Source organism: Amphibalanus amphitrite, unplaced genomic scaffold (genome assembly GCF_019059575.1).
Source record: "Amphibalanus amphitrite isolate SeventyFive unplaced genomic scaffold, NRLGWU_Aamphi_draft 001084F_arrow, whole genome shotgun sequence".
NCBI classification, from domain to species: domain Eukaryota; kingdom Metazoa; phylum Arthropoda; class Thecostraca; order Balanomorpha; family Balanidae; genus Amphibalanus; species Amphibalanus amphitrite.
The window spans coordinates 172,146-195,639 of record NW_024882578.1 but is presented as its reverse complement, the minus strand read 5'-3'; the positions used below and the strand labels follow the sequence as shown (position 1 = coordinate 195,639).

Genomic DNA, 23,494 nt, shown 5'->3' with positions numbered 1-23,494 from the left:
GGCCGTCGGCGCCGACAGCGAACACTGACCTACTTCACCGGAGCACGGCTGAAAAACGACAGCCGGGCAGGCGGCGATGTTTAATGCAGACTGAGTCATCACAACAGTTCGCGGCCTGTGTTGTAGTATTGCAACTTGTATGAGAGAAGATGGGTATAATTCGATGTGGGACTGCAAAAACTGCGAACAATTTACATATAAAAAAAGGACGGGACGGATTGGGATAAAACAACATCAACCCTTCTTCCATCAACCAGCGTCCGCCAATATTCAGTAGCTGTTTGACTTTTGAGCGACTCAAATAGACTTAGGCCAACACTTATGAGGCGTAGCTGAAACATTTCATCGGTGTTCTGAATCGAGGTACAGCGTGTCTCTGTGTAGCAATGGGCGGCGAGTAATCAGCACATAAAAGTAAAGAAACCGGCGGATTTTGATGCGATTGACTGGCAAAGGAAAACAGCCTGGTATATCACATATAACACCGATTCTATCGCCATGTTTCGGTTCAATGCTGACCGCTTCGCTGGCCCAGCGCATGGTCAATCATTCGACACAGAGACTCCGTAAGAGGTCGACCATTCAACGCACCCTGTACGCGGGTCATACCGTCGACCCTGTACGGGGTTAACCATTCGACACACCGACCCTATACGAGGTCGATGGTGTGACCCGCTGACCCCGGACGGGGTCGATGGCGTGACCCGCTGACCCTGTACGAGGTCGATGGTATGACCCGCTGACCCCCGACAGGGTCGATCGCTGCCGTCTCCACCGGTGTCGCGCCTCTCCACGGCCGCTGGCCGACACACCGACCTCGGCTGAAGTCGATCGTCGGCCGGCTGGCGCGGCTCGTCGACCCGGTAAATATAGCCCCCGAGTGCGGCCGCCGAGGACGTCCTCACGCCAGGCGACACGGGTCAAAATCGCCGGACTGCAAACGGATTATGCTGAACCAGTGCAGGGTGACCCACTCGCCAGCAAGGTCACAGAAGCACGACAGCGGCGACTTCCGGTGACTGGCAGCAACAATAATGACCCGTACGTGCCGAAGGTAACAAATGACAGGACAGGGTCGCAGCGCACGTGCGGGTGCAGGCCGTGTGACAGTTCCACCGAGGTGGACAACAATGGAGCAGCGTTACAGGCGGCCGCGAGGGCGTGGAGGGCGACAGGACACACTTCAGGGTTTACCCGCTCACCGCATTAGCTCAGCAAACTGGTTAGGTCTGTTTTAATTATCGCTGTAACAGCGTTATAGAGGGAAAATCGATCACATATAGGAGACACAACACGAACGACGACAGGAGCGTAGTAGCTGGATAGCACAGCCATGCCGGGCCAGTCGTCCCACGCTAAGGCTCGGTGGCGTGTCGCGCAGGTCGTCCCACTGCCCGGTGGTGCGTCGGTCGTCCCAATCAGCTCGTCTGTCGGCGCCCACCGGCCCGTTCCCACGGCAGTGTGCCCGCGCTGGGCGGCGCCGAACCGCCCCTCATCAGGAATCGGTCCACAGACACCGGCCAAAGCAGCGTTCGGAACGACCGGGGCGTGGGGTAAACGGACACGGCCAAAGTTTGATAGTACGACGACTAGTGACGACTGACAACTCATACGATGTTGAAATTTTAATTCTAGCCGGCTGTTAAAAAAGGACAGACCTTGAAAGTCATACAGGAAAATAGAGCACGATCGAACTTTCCTAGTTACGGCATTTGGCAACAAGTATCACGATACTGGTGTTGGGAAATGCATAGATATCCGAGTCGACGAAACGATTCCGTGGAAAGTCAGTACCTACACGATGGAATGAAATGCGTAAAACACATTTTACATTAAAAACAATTTTCTGCAGCTGAACTGTGCTGCCAAGTCTTCTACGGCATTGATAATACTGGACCCAGTTGCAAGTCACCGGTCCATCCGTTCCCGTCACTACGATCTCTGCCAGCTTGCCTTACACCAAGGAGCACACAGAAGGCAAGACAGCACACCGTCGTCCGCGCACTGACCGTCTCCCCAGCACATATCCTCAGCACTGGCTATCACTGCACGAGCCCCCCGCCCGTCTCCCCGCCTCACTGACCATCTGACCAGCACTGGGTGGGCCCCCTGCCCATCTCACCGTCTGATCAGCACTGCAGGTGAGTCCTCAGCCCGTCTCCCCGTCCACTGACCGTATGACCAGCACTGGGTGGGCTCCTGGCCCGTCTCCCTGTCCACTGACCGTCTGCGGGTGAGCAGGGGGCTGCTGCAGTCGGCAGGGCCCGGCGGCGGATCCGTCATGGCGGCATCCCGACACCGACTGCCGCGCCGCCGCCCACCGCCGCCGCCACCGCCGCCAGGTCAGGGGGCCGCGCGCCGGTGCAGTGCCGCTGCCGCCGGTCAGCGGACACAGAGCACCGGCCCGCACCGCCGCGCCGCGCCGGCCAGCCGGTCGGGCGGGCAGGCGGGGCCGGCGCTATCACGGCGACCGAGCGGGCAGCCAGGCGCTACCAGGGCGACAGCCCGCAGATCAGCGCGACATACAGGTCACTAACCGAGGACCGCTCGCAGGATGGTCACTGACCCGATTGGAGAATATGTATTAACCAGACTGACCGGCAGGCGTCGGCAAGAGTGGTCCTAAGCAGCAAGTTCCATAGTGGCGAATAAACGCTGACACGATACTTGTCCAAGCAAAACGGAAAGAAATTCGTTTTTCAGAATGGAAATAAAGAACACTACAGCATTTAAATAGTGGTCGGCAATGACCTTGCATTACTCCAGCGGACCTCAGATCGTAGATGGGTTAAATAGCAAGCAAAACTTCAAAAGACATTATTTTGATGCTGTTGTATTTCCTTTTAGCTGCAGTTTGTAGAATTTGCTATCGGTCGATAAGTGCAGATAGCTGCCACGAGCCGCAAAGCTGTCTGCTATGTCTAAAGCCTTGTGGCAAATTATTGCAATTTCTTCTCCCGTCCACATAAAGCGCAGCCAACAAGGGCCCTCTGTCAGCGACAAACCTACAGGGGCTGCCCAGCACCGTCGGAAAAGCCCACAACAGAAACCCTCACTGTTCGCCACAGGAACCATAGCTGTTTCTGTTTCTGTTCTGTTGAGTTGGGGCATTTCGGCCATGTCTGGCCATCTCATGCTCAGGACCATAGAAGTCCGGGAGAAGCACTGCCCAAACCCACAGCAAGTACCCCGCTACAACCCTGGCACCACGGACCGAGCAGCAGGGGCCATCACTGTCCTAACTAATGGTCTGTCGCCGTCCACAGCAGGCACGTTTCAACCCACGGTTACAGCTACACTAGCCCACAGTGCCCAGCCCACAGCATGGACGCTCACAGCCCTAGCAGAAACCCCGCTGTGGCGACCTCGGCGGTCGACAGGCTGGGCTGTGAGCGACCCCACCGCCCAGTCGACCTTTTCCACGGCTCGACGCCTCACGCCGCGCCGGGGCGGACATCCCAGTAATAAAGTATGCCGGCCGGGGGTGCTCTGCTCAGTCCCAAAGCGTGCCACTCACGACCTATGGGTAGGCAACAGACTCTGAGCAGATAACGTGCTGGGTCGGCGAGGAGCAGCCGGTTAGGTAAAATACCGTGCGGTACACATACTAGACCGCTCCGTACCGTAATTATTAAAAATACTGATCAGGAAGGCCACAATTTAAAAAGAAAGAAAAACAGCCGGGTATCGAAACCATTCAAACGATATTAAAATATGATTTTTCATTCTCCTATCAATGAACCTAGCCAGTAACGCCGGAATTTACATTTGTTTGACGCTGATGCTCGTTGCAATACAGTCTCGTGGGGTGCGTTGCACCGGCAGGCGGTCGTGCAGCGGTACGCCAGCACGGTTCGGACGGTATCGAGCGGCCGGCGCTGCGGCGTCGGAGCCTCTCGAGCGTCATCAGCAGCCGCTCACAGCTCATCGGTCGGCACCAGCCGGCGGCGCCGGCACACTACGTGACCGGCCGACAGCCCGCGGTCGACAGCTCCCGGCCGACAGCCCGCGGTCGACAGCCTCGGCCGACAGCCCTGGTCGACAGCCCTGGCCGCACATTGCCGGCCGTCGATAGCCTATTTGTCACCGCCCGGAGAGGCGGCGGCTGTGGGTCGCTGGTCGGCGCGGCGCAGACGCCGCCACTCGCGGTCAGCCGTCGGGTCCCGCCCGGCCGCGGTGGCCACCACCCCTACACGCCACTGGTGCCAACTGTATAATGGATCCGCAATCGGGGCCGAGGTGGCGGCGGACGCTCGCGAACCTCCCATAACTCAGTGTAAAAATGAATAGCTGTCCGGCACGGTCGGCATTCCTCGAGTGAGCGTCACGCGAGAGGGGCGCCGGTCGGTGAGGGGCGAGGAGCACGGGCCGGGGGCTCCGATAGACACCATCCGACGTCCCTGACAGGCGCACTGACGAGGTGGCCATCGAAAGGTAGACAGACGAACCATTGACCGGCGTGTCAACGGGATACGACCCCGCGGCTTCCTACAAACGATCACAGAGCGCCTATGGAGCCGCGTGTGGCAGAAGGCGTAGGCTACCACAACAGAGAGCAGTATCGGCCGACGCCGCCAGCCACTGAGCCGCTAAACCAGCTGCAGTCGCTAGTTCAATTCAGCTGGAAACTTCGGCTGACAGAGCACATAGGGCTGTCATAGTGCATGTCCTTGTCTCCATACATAAGGGTTAGGATATCAAAAATCCACAAAACAGAAGCACTGGTACTTTCATAATGAACTTCTGAGTTTAGCCGCATATGAGCCTCCCAATGGCAGCTAGTCACACAGACGCGGTAAAAGCCAGCACCGGGAAGCCCCAGCCGTACCCCGGCCAATATCAGCGGTTCGAGCAGGCTGGCGGCAGCTGGGCGCTCGCCGGGGGGCAGAGTGGCCGGCGGCGCCCCGCGGCGCCCACCAGCCGCCCGCACTCCGCCGCCTGTCGGTACGGACGTTATGAATCTACTCTGGTACGGACTGCCCACCGGCGCGGGGATACATCCGACACGGCTGGCTACTGGAGAGGGTTACCGACGTTTGTGTTATGTACTAACTACGATGCGAAGTCCGTAAGGGTTTCAGCTATGTGAGAACAAAACAAAACCGCATGCATAATACGTCAAACGTTTACGTGACCAACTGTTGAGTACACAATTCCAAAACCATGTCTATCCGGTCAAACAAAATATTCAAATGATTTTCGAAGAAAAAGCACAAAATTATAGGCGCCACTATTTGGCAGTGCGCGCCTGGAGACCGCGTGGGTCAAACACTGAGAGGGCGCCGGGTCCGTCCATCCGGTTATCGTTCGGGGCCCATTCTGCACACGCCCCGGACATGGTCGTCATTACATCGCCGCCCATCAGATGGCCAGCACAAGGATCCATCGGCACCGACAGCGACAGGCCAGAGGAGAGAGCGGAGGAGCCGGGGGAGAGAGGCAAGGAGTCAGTGACCAGCCTCCTCCAATGCTTCATACAGGTTTACACAACCAGCCGGGTTATCAATGTCACAGACCACACAGTCGGTGTATGAGTCCAGAGGTCGATGCCATTGACCCACAATCGCTGTCAAAGGTGCTATCAAAGCCCCAGGTCAACAGTCAATGCCAAATGATCACAGTCGATTTCACAGGGCCACAGTGAACACTACATGGATACCACAAGCTCCACGGGCCTTGTGCCGTCTGATGAATGCAGGGTCTGGAGTCCTCAATGACGCTACATATTCTCCGCAGGGGAACCAGTCCATTGTATCTCCAAATGCGCCGTCTGGAATTACCCAAAGCCGGATCTAAGTCTCCAGCTCCCCAAGTGGTGATTTGCTTTAATTGAATCGCTTCATTTCAGGAAAGGATGAGCATAGATCTGGCTGGGAATGAGCTGCAGACATAAGTCGGGTTCACACCACTCTGTCTATCTCCTGCCTGGGTTACGTTGATGCATCTTCCTTGCAAGGCTGGAGGTGTAATGCCATGTGACATCGGCCCTCCCAGGAGAGCAGGTGACCACACTCCTAGATCATCGACCAGGGACGGCCGGTCAGTCGCCGACAGCGCCACCTGTCTGGTCAGACCCACGACAGTGCCATCTGTCGGTGACCAGACACATCAGTAGCCAATCCTTGTGAGGAAGCCGCTACCAACAGGCGCCTGAACGTCAGTTTTTATTAGCGCTGGCGGATCTATGCCACTTGCAAACCTTGAATAGTGAATTGGTGATATGAAATCTCCAGCTCAAGCCAGCTTTTCAGCGTTTAAGCAGAGTATACGATTCCTTATTGCTTTTCTTTTCTGACATTCATAACGTTTTGAGGGAGATGAATCTTAGTGGGCACCTACTTTAGTGCTTTGGTCGTATTTACTTCAGCTTTATGATGTGTCGATAATTTAGCAACCTGACTAACGAATCTTCTCACTACTTTCACTGGCAATGCACTCCAGCTAGAGCAATAGAAACGCAACGCCAGAAAGCCACAGCCTAAGGAAGAATCGGTCGTCGAGACACATTAGCCCATCAGTGCCGCCCATCGCGGTCCCCGGAGTGGCATTAGCATTCACCGGACTGGCCGCCGCCGATCGGCGCTGAGGCAGCTCTGACGGGCCGCCGACGGCCGCGGCAGCCGTTCGCCGACCTGCGAGCGGCTGGGGCAGCTCCGACGGACAGCAGAGAGCCGCGGCAGCTCCGACCGAGCCGCGAGTGACCGCGGCAGCCCGGGGCGTGCCGCCGGCGCCCGACTGCCGGCGGCCGGGGCGAGCCGTCATCACCGTCACCGGCAGGACGAGCGGCGTGTCGGCGGAGACGGGGTCACCGGCCAGGCGGCGGGGCTCGCCGGTCGGCAAACAGACCGACAGGGTCACAGCGGACAGAGAGGTCGACGGAGACGGCGGCGGCGTACGGCAGTTAGGAGCAGACATCCAGCGCCGCAGACGGAACGAGTAGTATGTAAAACAGCATGCCAAAGTTTCAGCGGGAGCCTCTTCAAGGTCATATTCATGAAAACCACCGGCTGTTTCTGGCTACTCTGCATGCAATTTCGCATGTCGGCTTAGAGAAAAGCCGCTTAAGCTTGAAAGATATTGTTACCAGTTGCACCGCGGAAATGTAGAACCATGTGGACGTCTGACCAGCGCGAATATCTACTAATTGAATATTTGAATTAATGCTCATTGCTTCTCAATCATGCTAACAAAAATGTGAATTAAAAACCTTCATTGGAAACAATCATTTTCGACGAGAATTGGAAACAATCATTTTTGACCAGAATTGGAAACAATCATTTTCGACCAGAATTGGAAACAATCATTTTCGACCAGAATTGGAAACAATCATTTTCGACCAGAACACAAACACCGCGCAGCTGCTGGCTCAGAAAGTTAGTTGCTATTAACTTTGCCCTCCTGTGGTATGATTGCCACTTTTGTATGTCTAGTAAGCATTCATAGGCATTACCAAAATTAAACAAATCGTTACGCTATAAAATACAAATATTTCAAAGACAATTATTACCTAGGCCTGGGCGACCTACTTATGGGGACGCCGCAGTGTAGGTGTATCAGAATGCAGGTATCAGCAGAGATGCAACTGGATGGAATCTCCAACCGTCAGCACAGCCCACACCAGTCCGTAGTCCCGTGATACGGTCATGTCCTCACTCCTAAATCGCCACTAGAACACGAATCACCCAACATCTCTCGATATTCCGTCGAGGCGACGCGCTGTAATCTCCCTTCTGCGAGCTACCGACTGTTCTCCATCGACCACTGTTCTGCGTGCAGTGCTCGCCCACTCCCCGGAGGCTGGACGGACGTTGCACAGCGGAGCGGTCGTCCAGCGACGCTCCGCAGCCGCCCAGACGACAGAGCCTATTTTAAGGGAATTTGACTGGGGGGGCAACCTGGAAAATTGTCTCTAATAATCCATCAAACCTCGCCCGTATTGGTATTTTCCAGCTGCGAACGTATATGGGGGGGGGGGGTCCGTTGGACCTTCCCCCTTGCCGTTTCGACTCTGCTCGAGCTAGAGCTTCGTGGAAAAAACGACCGTGTTGCCCGTGATGAAAGGAAGCCGATGATACCCAATTTTAACCCTCGCCGACCCTCGCCGACACAGGGGGTTGATGCAACCCCCCTAAGGTTTTTTCGCGAATAACTCGCGTAAAAAGCTGCCGATTGCAACGAAACTTTCAGTACCCTCGCATTTATCAATTTTACACCTACCCTGAAAATTTCATGACCCTGACCCAAATGACCTTTGACCTGTGACCTACTTTCCGAGACCATGTTTGGCCGGAATCACGATTCGGCGTATGTCGACTCGCATTAGCCGCGCTTTTGCAAGCTTTTCGTGCTTTCAAACGTTCAAACATGTGATTTGATGTTGCTCCCATGCATTAGGGTGGATGTCAAGGTCACCTGAAAGTCAGGTCAGGTCAGTGACCTTTGATGACCTCGGTTCACTTTTTCGAGTTTTTCATGTTTCTAGGCCAGTTTTTGGAGCTGAATTCGAATTTAGCAACCCGATGAACATTTACGAAGCCTAGTTTTAGTGCCTTTGTAACATGTTACGAAGCTGTCAGAGGCGGTTGACACCTACTAGGAATACCCGGCAGGACCCCTACTGGTTGACCTGACCTGACCTGACCCGACCTGGACTAAATGCATGAAGACATCATCTGTGATCAAAACTCACATGATATCCTTCGGATCAGCACCCCGAAAAACCCCATAGCAGCCACACTTTACGACGTTCTAACAGGTCCCGATTTTCCCGATTTTCGGGTCATTGACCTGACCTGGAAGGTCACCCGATGACCTAGGATATTAAAATTGGATATCATCGGCTTCCTCTCGTGACGGGCAGCACGCTCGTTTTTTCCGCGAAGCTCTAGCTCGATCAGGGGCCAAACGCGAGGGGGGGTCGTACCAACCCCCCCTTGTGCCGTCGAAGGACGCAAAATGGCCTGTGCCGGCGAGTGTTAAGGTCCTAGGTCGTCATCACTTGACCTTCCAGGTCAGGTCAATGACCCAAAAGTTGGGAAAATCGAGACCTGTTAGAGCATCGTAAAGGGTGGCTGCTATGTTTTGTCGTGGTGATGATCACGAATATCATGTTAGTTATGATTATAGATGATGTCTTCATGCATTTAGGCCAGGTCGGGTCAGGTCAGGTCAGGTCAACCAGTAAGGGTTTTGCCGGGTGTTCGTAGTAGGTGGCAACCGCCTCTGACAGCCTCGTAACATGTTACGAAGGCACCAAAACTACTTCGCAAACGGTCAAATGGTTGCTAAATTCGAATTTAGCTCCAAAAACTAGCCTAGAATCTTATAGAACTCGAAAATGTGAACCGAGGTCATCAAAGGTAAATGACCTGAACTGACCTTCCGGTGACCTTGACACCCACCCTAATGCATGGGAGCAACATCATATCCCATGTTTGAACGTTTGAAACCACGAAAAGACTGCAAACGAGCGGCTAATGCGAGGCGACATGCGCCGAATCGCAATCCCGGCCAAACATGGTGCCATGGTGCTAGGCCGCCGGTGCATCTGAAAGAACTGTGGGTGCCCCTGACAAGCCTGAAGTTCCAACGACAGGCCCGTGGTGCCCCTGACAGGCCCATGATGCCCTTGCGAGGCCGTTGGTGTCCCTGCTAGGCCGGTGGTGCCTCTGCTAGGCCGCTGGTGCCCCTGGGCCTTGAGAGGACTGTGGTGCTCCTGACAAGCCTGGAGTGTCCCCGACAGGCACGTGGTGCCACTTACAGGCCCAAGATGTCCCTGCGAGGCCGGTGGTGCCCCTGCCAGGCATGTGGTGTCCCTGCTAGGCCTCTGGTTCCCCTGACAGGCCTGTGGTGTCCCTTGGCCCTGACAAGCTTGAGGTGCCCCCGACAGGCCCGTGGTGTCGCTGACAGGTCCGTGGTGCCCTTGCTAGGCCTGTGGTGCCTCTGGCAGGCCTGTGGTGCCCCTGGCGGGCCTGTGGTGGTATCCCTGACAGGCCCAAGGTGGCGCCCCTGCGAGGCCGGTGGGGCCTCTGGCAGGTCTGTGGTGCCCCTGGCAGACCTATGGTGCTCTTCCTAGGTCGATGGTGCTCCCAACAGGTCTGTGGTGCCCCTGACAGGCCGGTGGTGCCCCAGGCAGGCCTGTGGTGTCCCCGGGCCAAAGGGGGCGGGGGTCATAACCCATATGACCCACCATTGGATCCACCACTGGTCATTACTTGCAGACTGACTCATTTGACATCCATTGCAAAACAAGTCACAGTTGTATGTTTGTCACCGTGTTCCTTTATGCCCATTTTTATAGTGGGGGCACATCTCGACGACTGGGGGGGCAATTCTGTTGAGTGCGGGGGCATTTGCCCCCCCCAGTTAACATGTTAAAATAGGCCCTGCCAGACGACGAAAGTAACGACAGTGACGCGTGGTCGTCTACTGTCAGCAATGCCAGCATGCTTATTGCTTGGGGTTATAGGACGCAGGGTTATCATTCGCTCATTTTACTGTCAGCATGGTGGCGGTGGCAATGCGCGGTACAAAGACGATAGAGACATAAAATGCATCTGAACGGATGCCGTTGGCCAACGAGCGAACTAAGCAGATTTACGAAACTATTCAAAGTATGGAAAGCATACAAGCGCCATTTGCAGCTACGGGTCATTCATCTCTGCTGCGTGCGTACCTATCCCTTTTATCTCCACCGTAGCTGTTCATAACCACGTTTGTTTAAACTTACACGCTTTCACCATCAGGGATGATACTATCTCTCTCCCGAGCGACCACTCGACACACCAGCCAGAGGCGGCACGACGAGCCCTTCGCTAGTAGCGCATCGGCACGGTGGCCCCTCGCTGCTCAGCAGAGAGCACGCGTCAGCCAATCGATGAGGCCGCCTCCATTTACCGGGTACCAGCCGGCGGAGCGGCCACGCGAGCAAACGACCTCCCGCGGGAGCCGCCCCGTTCGCAGCGGCGAGACCGGCCGGGGCGAGTCACCTGGATGTCCCCGTGCGTCCCCGGTCCCACGCAGGTGGTACTGGGACAAACCCACGCTCCACCGCGGCCAACGCAGCACGAGTGGACGGTAAACACTCGGCGAGACGACCACAAATAGCTCGCGCGCTTTCGTCAGGCCGGCTCGGCACCAACGGTGCTTCGAGGACACGCGACGTAAAAACTGACGAAACGTCTCCCCTCGGACCAGATAAACGTAACCGGATGTTTGTGCGGCGAACTATCTGCTATCTCCGGAAAAAGTTCAGAATTAAGAAAGAATAGAAAAAATGTGCCCTCTATTAGCATTAAATAAAAAGCCGTGCGTGTTTTCACTGATGAAGCCCTCGTCGGACTGATTCCGAACAAATGGCTGACAGTAGCACCTGCTCAGCGAATCACTGCAATATGCAGTGAGACAGATTTATAGCTCTGACACGACGGCAAGAACATAAAGGGCTCCGCTGCACGAGTTCAATTAAAATTTAACCACAAATTGAGCACGAACTTCGTCGGGGTGATACCCTGAGACACAGACTTCTCTATATATATAGAGAAGTCTGTGCCTGAGAGGATCGGGTGGAATAGGAAACAAAACGGAATCAGGATAACAATGTAGGTGTGGGCGTTGGAATCCGGCATCAGCACATGCGACCGCTCCCTCTTTGCCTTGAGATTGACGAATCTAGCAGCCGCTGTACCGCGTCGGCAGCAGTCCGCAGCCGCCGGTGCTGAGGGTGTACCAATGGAGCGGACAAATCTGCACGGCCCGGTAGCAGTCGGAGCAAACAGGTCAGCAACACGGCACGGCCCTTTGAGTGCAGCATAACATCGGACCCCATCCGGCGAGAGCATCTCTATGCACACCGACTAATATCAGCACCCACTAACACGACTCCGCAACGGCACACCATCTGGTGCAGCTGCCGACAAGCACAGCACCATCGGACCGGGTCCGGACACGGAATAGGCACGCGCAGAGCTCCGGACTCCGGATCCGGCGGCCGACGGTCGGTTCCGGAACGGGCCGGGTCCGGACGCCGCCGAGGCCGACGACAAAGGGGGGAGGGGGCGGACATCGGTGGCCACTCGTGGACCCCGCCCCGCCCCGCCCCGCCCGGACCGGACCAAGCCGCAGCGGTAGGCGAGGTCGACCGGTGAGCGGTACCGGCCAGTGGTCACCGGCACAGACCAGAGACCACTCAGCGAGGTCAGCAACACACAGACCGTGCCACTGGGAACTGGAGACCAGTGGGCGTCTACGGCATACTGGCAATGCCATGATCTCTGCAGATTCATTGTTGGAGCACCCGCTGCCAATATCATCTCGACAAACAGTATATCAGGCGAGCACTCGAGCACTGCGCCAGACTCCGCAAATCTCATGCGCCCGCTATCTTCTCTCAACAGGGGACCGTCGTATTTGATCCATCCATACGAGGTAGATTTTACACATCAACAGAGCGCCACTTTAGCCCAACTTCCGTCTGAGTTATATCAGCATCATTACCCTGCATCGCGTCTGTTATGAAAACATAAGCGATAAGCATTCAGAAACACCTACTTAGGCCACCCGTGCGACTACCCTTTCCGTTCGATCGGCCATCTCAGCAATCACCACACAATGGCCAACAAAGGCCCGAGGGCCGGGGACGCGAGCGTAACCGCCCCGGATCTGTCCCGCGGCTATGCTGGGGCCCGTGCCAACGGGGACAGACGGCCGCGGCCAGGGACATTAGGCCGATGAATGCAGCAGATAACGGAGAGAAGACCGGTGCGTGCCACCAGGGAGCGGCATGGTGCCCCAGAAACCCCAGGAACCAGAAATGAGACACCTCTCCGGACAGTGGAGCGCTGACGATGTGGACGTTTTACTTCAGCATCAGGACTGGATTTTATGAGCCAAATAAATGGGGTAACCGGATACTGATATCCAGATTAAAATCAGCACCAGGCGATGATATGAAGTTGAGCATAGCTAATATCGATGAGCCTCGGGAGATTTTCTGCATCATTTATCAGTTAGTGTGAAATGATTGGCACATCGTCTATTGAAGAGAGAAAACGGGCCGAGAGCCTTCGAGCTCTCTTCAATGAAGTTAAAATATTATTAATACCGTAAAAGCAGCACACTGAGAAGAATAAAATCATTTGGCGCTGGCCGATGACGTTTCACAATACACAAAATCCGATGTTTCTAATTAACCGACGCATTCAGTAACATAAATGCAGAAATCGTCTTACGATTCCAAGTAGCTATACCGTCCAGTTCAACGTTGCTAAAACAGGAGACTAGTATGATCAAAAAGTCATGGAGCCGACGCCGTGGATTAGGTTACCATCCAACCCATGACTAACGCCGAGTAGCCACTAGTCAGTACCTTTGTAGAGCTCATCATGCTAATGATAGTTTGAACTCATCGTTCCACACTGCTGATCGTTTGATCTCATCGTTGAAACTGCTGATCGCTGGCTTTATAATGCACGCTATTGATGCTGACCGTCCTCAATGCACCCTAACGAGGTCATCAGAGGCCTCTTGCACCAAACTACCTAGCTAGGTAAAATCGAAAAACCGGTTTCCGAATAAGCTAATCTAACGGTGTTTAATTTGTTTGAAATAGCCCAATACATAATCCTACATGTGCTTGCTAAATTTTGCACGCAAATTGTTACATTTGAGACTTGGACTGGGTATACGATGCAAAATAATCCAAGCATTGGTGCAAGAGGATTTTGGTGCAAGAGGCCTCAGGTCCGTCAAGGTCGGTAGTCCGTCACCCCTGCGTCATCTGTGCCTGTTCCGGCCGCTGGAGGAGTGCCAAAGCTGTCTGGACCGGGCGGGCCGCCGGCCGACGCGCCGCCAGCAGTCCTCGCGGGGAGCGGGGCCGCGGCCCTCGGCTCACGGTGCCAGCCGGAAGTCGTGCTCCTGTGTCTCCACAGGGCAGTCTGGCCGAGTCGCCGCCGGCCGATAGGGCTCGGTAATGTGCGCGGCGTGCCACCATCGCCGTCCGATCCAAGCCGCCGCTCGGCGGGGCCATAAATACCGATCAGCGCCGCGCCGGTCAGCCGCCGAGGTGGCCGGCCGCCATCTCGACAGGAGCGCGGCGCTCGGCGGCCGGCGCGACCACCGGAATGAGCCCGCCGCGCCGACTGCCGAGTGCTGAGCGTACCACGATACTACCCACCACTGCTGAGCGTGCTGAGATACTAACCACGGCTGCAGAGCGTGGAGCGATCGGGGGAACCGCGACACTGACCACCATCCATAGCTGCTGACAGCACAGATCGCTAAAAGACACGGCGAGCGACCGCGGAGCGAACTGTACCCATCGGCGATCGGAGATGTGGCACTGCTTCACCGCGTTCCCGCGTTCAATGTGACATTTCATGACTAACAATGCCACAGTTCAAACTACCAAACAGGAACCGACATTGACGATAATATGCATTTCACACATTTAAACATTCACTACGACTCATTTCATTATCAGTAGCTGCCAGGCATCACCTGGTGTCGACGGCGTCACGTCACATTCCGCGTCACGTCACGGCGAGCCGCCTGTTGAGTTTGTATATGTTTTCGCGCAATAATTCATTTGTGTTCGACGGTCGTAATTCTATTCGCCGCGTGTGTGTCGCCGCCCGGCTACGGTCGCGCTGGCGGGCCGTGCGGCGCAGTATGTTTGCGGGCGCGGCGCTCAGGCGCGGTGATTGGCGGCCGCTCACATGTCACGTGACCCGCAGTGGCCTCCGGTCTGTCTCGGAGGAGCGGGCCACTCGTGTCTCAGCATTCGTCTGGACCGGGTCGGTCGCAATGTGCGTTAGCCTCCAGAGTAGCCTTGCCGGGCTCTCCGGGCCGTAGCACTTGTGGCCGCCGAGTGCAGGAAACGGACTTGTTGGTCCTTTCTTGAGAGGTTCACTCGGCCTAAATTGACACCTAACCTTTTTTGGCACCCAAATCCAGACGGAAGCATTGCATGATGCAGATAACAGACGTGTATCTCATTGACGCCGTCTATGCTGCATCATCAATGCTCCCTATTCTCAATTTACATAAAACCGTTCATTTCGCCTGGGTGCACGTTTCACGGCGAAATTAGAGGGGCTGTCCGTAAGCCCCTCCGTGAGCACATGAGGGAAAACAAGGAGTTGCATATGATTTGTGCCATATCACAATTGTACCCGATCGTTTGGTGATACGGTGACTGCCTCTCGAGATTGCATTGCCTGTTGGTGTCGAAGCTGGTGCACCACAATACAGCACTGAGGTCAAATCCATGTATGATCTTTTATTATACCGGCGCAACGAACGGACGGATTCTTAACACCGCCATACCCCACATTCCGCGTCACGTCACGGCGAGCCGCCATACCCGGCCAAACCGTCACGATCGTCACATTCCTCCCAGGCGCCGGTCGGCACGTCCGCCGCGGTCACGGGTCGGCCGTCGGACCAGAACCGATAGCGGTGAGCCGCCGGCGAGTAAGCCGGTAATAGGCTGGCTCAGACGCCTCTGTCCTCATCTCGCTCTCATGAGAGGATCGGCGGCCGGCCGGCTCGGCTGATGGCAGACCGCCGGCGTTCGGCTCCAGCTGCTGTCGGAGCCGATGCGGCCGCCACCCGGCCCCATCGGCAGTCGGCGCGGCCGGTCGGACGCGCCGCGGAGGATCGCAGGCGGGCGGACATCGCGTGCCGGACGCGCGGCATACCGCACGGCCGGTGCAGTGGTCGGCGGGTCGGCAGCTCGGACCGGGCCGGACGCCAGCCGGCGGCACGTGTACCCCGAGCAACGCGGCGCAAACAGCCGCCAATTTGGCACAGAGCAGACACAGTACATCGGCGCCCGGCACGTGCCAGTCCAGCGCGTGACGGCGGCATGGGCCGCGCCTGCTTGCCCCACACCGGTGCCGATGTGGGGCGTTAAAAAAAAAAACAGCCTGAGCCGCATTTCTTTGCTGATGAATCGAGGCCGACCTGGATACCTCGATCGCTTTGCATTGTCATCACAACAAGCACGTACCGAAAACGGATGTAGAAATTCCTGCAACGACTGGCTACTGGCTAGTCAGCACCCAGCGTTGACACGTACGGCTGGAGATACGCCCCGAGAGGGGGGGGGGCGCGGTCGGTCAGCCTGCGGTGACGGTGGACCATCGACCGACTGGTGAGGGGAGACAGACGCGCGTGGCGCGGTCACATCACTGCCGGCGGACCCATGGCAGACGGGAGCACCGCTCCACCGACCCCAGGTCGGAGACAAGAGGGAGTAGAGAGTAGAGCAGAGAGTAGAACTTCGTTAGGCCGCCAATAAGACCGATAAAGCACAGTCACCATTCACCTGAACCCCATCACAAAACAGTTCCGTTCTTATGCCCATTAATCATCAGTTAGCACCCGTCAAATCAGACCACTCATCCATCAGCTGTTGAAAGTCACCGACCTTCGCTGTCAACTTGGGAACTGGGTCAGTGGGATCAACCAGCAGAAGCCGTAGGCAAGCCCATCACCCGTCGCAGTCTGAGACGGCAACGGCAGGTCGTCGGCAGATCGGTCAACCGCGGCAGCCGGACTACCGCCCAGGATCATCATTCTACTGAGTCTGAGCTCTGAACAGCGGAATCCGATTGACTCGCGGTCTACAGAGCAACTACAAGCCGATACCAGCAGGCGCGCCCTTCCGCCACAACTCTCGGCTAAACCTCCCCGAATCGACTTAGTCGCCCCTCGCTACTTGGAGTCCCCTCATCTACTTGGGCCTGCCGACTGTCCGCGGACTACCGCCCCAGCTTCCAGTCCATGTCTGGGACCCTGCCCACTGTCCGCGGACTACCGCCCCAGCATTCAGTCCAGGGGCGCCGGTCGGCGGGCTTCAGCCGGAGCCAGGACTGCCCTGAGCCGGAGCCGGCCGGCGGCGGGGTGACGGCGCCGCGACACATCCGGCCACCAGCCACCGATCAATGCGCAGCTCCTGGCACCGGCCCGACCGCCACGCGCACAGTGCGAGCGAGATGGCGCGCGCAAGAGAGCGAGAGAGAGACGGGGCCCGGCCGGCCGACGACGAGCCGCCGACTCGGCCCGCGCCGGCCGGCCGCGAGCTCAGTGTGAAAATTTAATTGGGACAACGTTCGGTGAAATGCCCTGACGGATAAGCCGTAGCGTTGAATACTATGATTAAATCAGAACGTCGGCTTTCAGGTGCCTCAGTATGTCGAGCTTGTGCCTTAAACGCTAGCGCGTGTTGATTATTTGATAGCCCGAATACGCCCTAGTGCTGAACAAGATCTGATAAGCGCAACACTCGAGCGTATGTCCTCAGTAGGTATCGAACACATTATTGACCGAGTAAAGATCTATGAAGTTTGCCGAACATGACCAGCGTAATTACCATTGATTTAAATGACGGTTCCGATCCAAAGACTCACTTTCAACAACTCCCAAAACCCACCACACAAGTTATATCAAGTGTCAGTCCCATAGACTGAGAAGCGTCACGCGTCTGGCCGTCACTTCCATCCGGGTCACGTCACCGTGACACCAGTCGGCTGCAACACCGAGCCGCCGGCCACCTCAGCCCCGACCTGGCCCGCACTTACGGCCGCGCCGGTAACTTTGGCTGGCACCGGCATCCGGCAGACTTTCTAATGGATTGGCTGCAGCCGGCGCGACCGCCGATCGGGCTGACACACATCAGGCAGCGATGCTGAGTGCCGACGGGCCGACCTATGGGCGCCCACACCTGACCGCCGTCGTCACACCCGCGGCGCCCGGCAGCCGGGATGTGGTCAACGTGACGACCGGGACATCGGCCATGGGGGGGGGGGGGGGGGGGGTCCGCGGCCAGTGGGTAGGACGGAGCATATGACACGTCAAACGCTTCGAGTGCATCAAAGCAATCAATGCAGCCAGTGGCTAGTGGGTAGTATGGAGCATATGGCACGTCAAACGATACGAGTGCATCAGAACACTCCACGCATGCATTAAGCATAACAGTAAAAGTATATCGCAAGTAACAAATCATAGGAATATGTGTGATGACAACCTATCCAAGTACATACACTCATGTTCTTCTTCCATACAACTATTCAGTGGACAAATTTATAGGTACTTAGGACATATTTTCACACCTTCGCATCTTTTAGGACTGATAAAATGTTTGACAAGGTTTGAAAAGTGATACCAAAGTGAAGCAGAATATGAAAATAGAATATGGAGACAGGTCAACGCTCATTGCTAAAAATGATTTTACATATCAACATCTTTTTTGGCCAGAGGATGGTATGAGACAGACAAATAAACTGGATCCTGAGGGGCAGATAGTACCAAATGAGCAGAAGTTGCCTAATTTACCTAACTCAACTCAATTGTATGCCAGGGTATGAACATGTATAATATATGTTAGACATCATCTTATTCTTAACTCTTAATACAGTGATACAGTGATTCTTAACTCAAATACCTGAAATCATAATACAGTGGCTTCATAAAACTAGCATTCAAACATGTCATGTAAAAGAACATTGATCAGTGAAAACATGGTGAAAAATTAAACAATTATTACCATAATTAACACCTGATCAGAAAACTAGCCAGTGAAGCTGAAAATGTCCAATCATCATGTGAGATGCTGTATTAACCCACGAGCCGCTGGGGGGGGGCATAAACTTGCCCCCCCCCCCTTTACGTTTTGTGAAATATCTCCGAAACCTGATGAGCTACGAACGTGAAACTTGGCATAGCTTCAAATGAATACCTAGGCAATGTTTGAGGAAAGTTTGGTGGTTGTAGCACCTAAGATGACGTCACAGTGACGTCATAAAGTTTTGTCGTTTTCCGATATGGACCGTTTCTGATGACGCTGAGCATGAAACTCGACTGTAAATGAACTAGACAGCACCTGCTGTCATCCTAAAACATCTTACTACACTTCCATCTAGTTTCTGACCAATTATCGGCCCTTTATATTCGGTCCCATATATGTGATGTATCGTAAGGAATATGAAAGTCGCAAATCTATAATTTCACTTATGACGTCACTGTGACGTCATTTCAAATGGGATTGACACCAAATTTGGACACAACCTCGGCTAGGTATTCAGGAAGATGTGTGCAAAGTTTCGCTTCTCTATCTCTTCGCGTTGCGACGATATCGTCGCAGAAATAAAGGGGGGCAACTTTATGCCCCCCCCCCCCCAGCGGCCGGCGGGTGGCGCGGAGGCCCAGCGGCCGCTGGGTTAAAGGGACCCTCCCACCTTAACATTAGTTTTGAGTTGAGATAGCCAAGTTTGCGGCCAGGCTCAGAAACCACCATTTATCCTGGTTGCAACCCCCGCAGCTTTATGGTGTTCAAGAAATTTCTTCCCTTTACTTGCAGGGTGGGACCAGCTTGGTCCCTATCTCTTAACCATTACGGGAATCTGATGACGTCATCAGGCTTTCGAACGTCCGTTAAATGTTTGACTAAAACGTTTTGTAGCACGCGGTGGTATATGCTGCTTTGCGCGCAACAAATGCCGCACTTTCAAATAAAGTCGCTAGGAATAGCGGAGATCCCAAAAAGTAAACAAAAGTAAAAGTCTAATATCTTGAAAACCGGTGAATATTTTTCGATGAAATTTGGTAGATATTCGTTTTTGCTCTTTCTGAACCGAGCGACATCACTTTCATGCCAATTCATTAACTTTTTTGAAGGTGGGAGGGTCCCTTTAAGTAAGAGCATTAACAGTGCACAGGAAATAATAATGTGTATCTGAGGCCAATAACCACTTTTTACATACAATCCAGCTTTTCTTTACATAGAAGCATTGTCATTTGCAGTGAAACGAAAAAGATTTTAGGCCTTAGAAGCCATAAATCCACAAAAGACATCCTTTTAAAGCAAGAATGGGCCTTGGCAAAAACTACAGATATGATTGTGAGCCTACGTACCTTACCTTACCTTACCTTACCTACACTTATCGGGATTTAGAAAGGCACAACGCCTGAAGGTCCCGATCTCGTCGAGTAAGTTCTGGATACACTAGGTTAAATCTTGGGTTGGCACTGAGTAATGGATGGTCTGCCAGTGCTGGTCGAGTCGGGATTTGAACTGGGTTAGGGTCTCAGCGAGGACCACATGACGAGGAAGGGCGTTCCAGTCATTGATGGCTCGTACGCAGAGTGCGTTCCTCCGCACACGAGACGCTGCTTGAGGTTTCGCCAGCTTCCAGCCGTGCCCTCGAGTTGTAGTCATTGAGCTCCTCGCCAAAAAGTCATCAGGGTCCAGGTCGACTCCCGCGTGTAGCAGCTGGTAGATCGTTAGCATGTCTCCGCGCCGTCTTCTGTAGTAGAGCGAAGGTAACTTGAGTTTCTGGAGACGCTGAGGATATGGCAGGTTCCTGATACCTGACACCAGCTTGGTTGCTCGTCTCTGGATGCGTTCTAACAGCCTCTGATCGTGTCTGTTGAACGGTCCCCATGAAACGTTGCCATACTCGAGGAGTGGACGTACAAGAGACTTGTAGAGCAGCGTCAGTGTCTGTTCATCAAGGTGAGCGAACGACCTCCGAATCACGGCCAGGACCTGGGTGGCCTTGGAAGCTGCAGATGCTGCCTGTTTTCTAAACTTGAGGGATGAGTCGATAAAGACACCCAGATCTTTCTCTTCACTGGCAGATTCGAGACGGTTACCTCTGATTGTGTAGTGGTGCTCCTGATTATTTGGGCCGATGTGCAAACTCTTGCATTTTGCTTCGTTGAATGGCAGTTGCCATCTATCGGACCATTCAACTACTGAGTTGATATCCTGTTGGAGGTCCTGAATCTGGGATGGCTTAGATACACTGCGATAAACTTTTGTATCATCAGCGAATATCTTGATTGATGAGGTCACCACATCTGGAATGTCGTTGATGTACACCAGGAATAACAGTGGGCCAAGGACAGAGCCCTGCGGCACCCCACTAGTGACCGGTGACCACTGTGAGTGGCATCCCCCCACCAAAACCTGTTGTTTGCGTCCAGAAAGAAAGGCTGCAATCCACCTCAGCAGGTTTCCTTCAACACCGTAGGCCCGGAGCTTTCTAAGCAGGCGCTGGTGAGGCACTGCGTCAAACGCCTTCCTGAAATCCAGGTAGATGGTGTCAAGGGGCTCACCATCCTCAATAAGTCGGCTCCACTCGTCAATCGTCTCCAGTAGCTGGGTGGAACAGGATCGCCTGGGGCGGAAGCCATGCTGGTGTCTGGATATTTGATCAGTCTCATTTAGAAAGTTCATCATCTGGTCGCGCACAATGGATTCCAGCACCTTGCAGATTATTGATGTCAGGCTGATGGGCCTGTAGTTTTCGGGTAGACTCTTGCATCCTTTCTTGTAGATTGGAATGACTGTCCCGAGCCTCCAGTCCTCAGGGAGACAGCCTGAATCCAGTGACTGCTGGAACAGTGTGGCTAGTGGGGCAGCAATAGCACCAGCAGTCTCAACCAGCACCCGGCTGGGGACACCATCTGGGCCAGGAGAACTGGTTATTTTCAGCTGCTTCAGCTTCTGGTGGACAACGTCAGCTGATATTACAATGTCCTCCAGCTTGGAGCCCTCATACTGCCATGTAGGCTCGGGGATGTGACTGGTGTTCTCCGTGGTGAAAACGCTACTGAAAAATTGGTTCAGTACCGCAGCCTTTTCACTGTCGTCACTCCTCAAGGTCCCATGTGAGTCCTGCAGGTCGTCTACACCCGACCGAGTCTTCAACCTGGACTTCGAGTAATTCCAGAAAGCTTTCGGATTGGTCTTTATGTCTGCCGCAAGCTGGCGTTCAAAGTTCTGTCGAAGGTCCCTCGTGAATGCTCGCAGCTCATTCCGGCAACGTTTAAACCGAGCAAGATCAATCGGGTTTTTGGACGCCACGTACTGCCTCCAGAGGAACTCCTTTCTTTTCTTCAATTGCAGGGCTCTCCTGTTGATGTAAATGTTCCTCTTCCTCTTCACTGGACATGACATGGGGATGGTGTCCTGGATACATCTGAGAAGGTTAGCTTTGAAGAACGCATAACCACTCAGGAAATCCATCACCAGTAGCTGGTTCCACTCCACACTGAGGAGCATACTTTTCAATAGCTGGAAGTCAGCACGTGCAAAATCTAACTTTTTACGCCCTTGGTCTTGGTACATGGAGTAGCACATGAGGTCAAATTCCAGAATCACATGATCACTAGCTCCCAGACCAGCTGAGTACCTGAGGTTCCTCACCATGCCCTCTTCATTTGACATCACAAGGTCAAGAACACCTGGGGTTTCACCATGCCGGTACCTGGTTGGCTGTCTGATGTGTTAAAACAGGTAACACTCATTCACCGCATCAACAAATGAGTGTGAATAGTGACCCACTGGAGCCGATGAATACCTTGCATCCCAGTCAATGTTCGGCATATTAAAGTCTCCTGTGATAAGTAGGTGAGATGGGTTCATATGGCATACATGGCGGAGGAGGTCACACAAGTCATCAGTGCTAGCTGCAGGTTCCTTTGATGGACTGCGATAAATGCCACCCACCAGCATGCTGTCAGAGTTCTTAAGCTGTAGTCTCAGCCACAGTTGTTCTTTGAAAACGGTTGCTGGAAATTTCACCTCGGTAGCGTGTAGCTGGTCACAGACATACATACAAATTCCGCGAAGGCCACTTGCGCCCAAATTTGGCAGAGTGCAATCAAAGCTGGTATATAAGAAGTAGCCTGGGATTGCCAACAATGCAGGGGAAATTGGAATGGTTTGCGCTTTTGGGATAACTTCTGTCAGAATGATAAGATGAGGCTCCTTTCCAGCTATTCTCATACATAAGTCATCCCGCTTATTCAGGAACTGGTCGGCGTTACCTACATCAGCAATTTTGAAAGAGTGCCAAACCTTAGCTCTATATTGACATTCTTCTCTGGATGTGATACGCCGGTAGGTACTAAACTGACATGTGGCACTCTACAAGAAAATTCTGAAACAAAAATAATATGAAATGCTGGAATGAATGCTAAGGATACATCACCATATCATGATATTTGCAAGCTCATGAAGCACAACACAAGAGAAGTTGGATGTACTGAGGACTTTTTTTCACTGCAAAATACATGCACTATGGAATATAACCATTCCATTATCAATGTATCATAGAATAATACCCAGATCATGATGCATGCACAGTGGTACTGTATAAAGGCAAAACTGATTCTTTTGGTGACCTCTGGCCTGAAGCAAGGCCTGAAGTAATGGTTGCTGACCCAATGTAATTGTTTTTGCCTTTGAATGGCAGAGTAGGCATCAACAGGCAACGCAGGGGATGGAGCAAGAAGTGTGACATCACAGCAAATATTCTGCCGCAGAATGGCATGACAGATTTCCGCAATTGATTGTTTACACTCAAGGTCAATGTGAATGAAGCTGTTGAACTGAGCACCGAGCAGTTAAATTGAACATGGTAGATAGTATATTTATCCTGTGGTCAGTGGTGAGACTGAGCCTGGGTGTGCTGAGGCAAGGGCT

General features: G+C 54.0%; 1 protein-coding gene across 4 annotated transcripts in view; it reads right to left on the bottom strand.

Moving 5' to 3' along the window:
* The window catches only part of LOC122369916 (homer protein homolog 2-like), a 35,483-nt gene that overhangs the window by 11,483 nt on the left and 506 nt on the right, over positions 1 to 23,494 (bottom strand). For 2 of the 4 annotated variants that reach the window (XM_043345067.1, XM_043345069.1), the window contains exon 1: positions 2,225 to 2,355. The exons of the other annotated variants lie outside the window; for them this stretch is intronic. In XM_043345067.1, coding sequence (XP_043201002.1) covers positions 2,225 to 2,283 — 59 coding nt within the window. In that variant the 5' untranslated portion in view covers positions 2,284 to 2,355. Of the gene's footprint in view, positions 1 to 2,224; positions 2,356 to 23,494 lie in introns of those variants that run through there. 4 annotated transcript variants of the gene reach the window in all.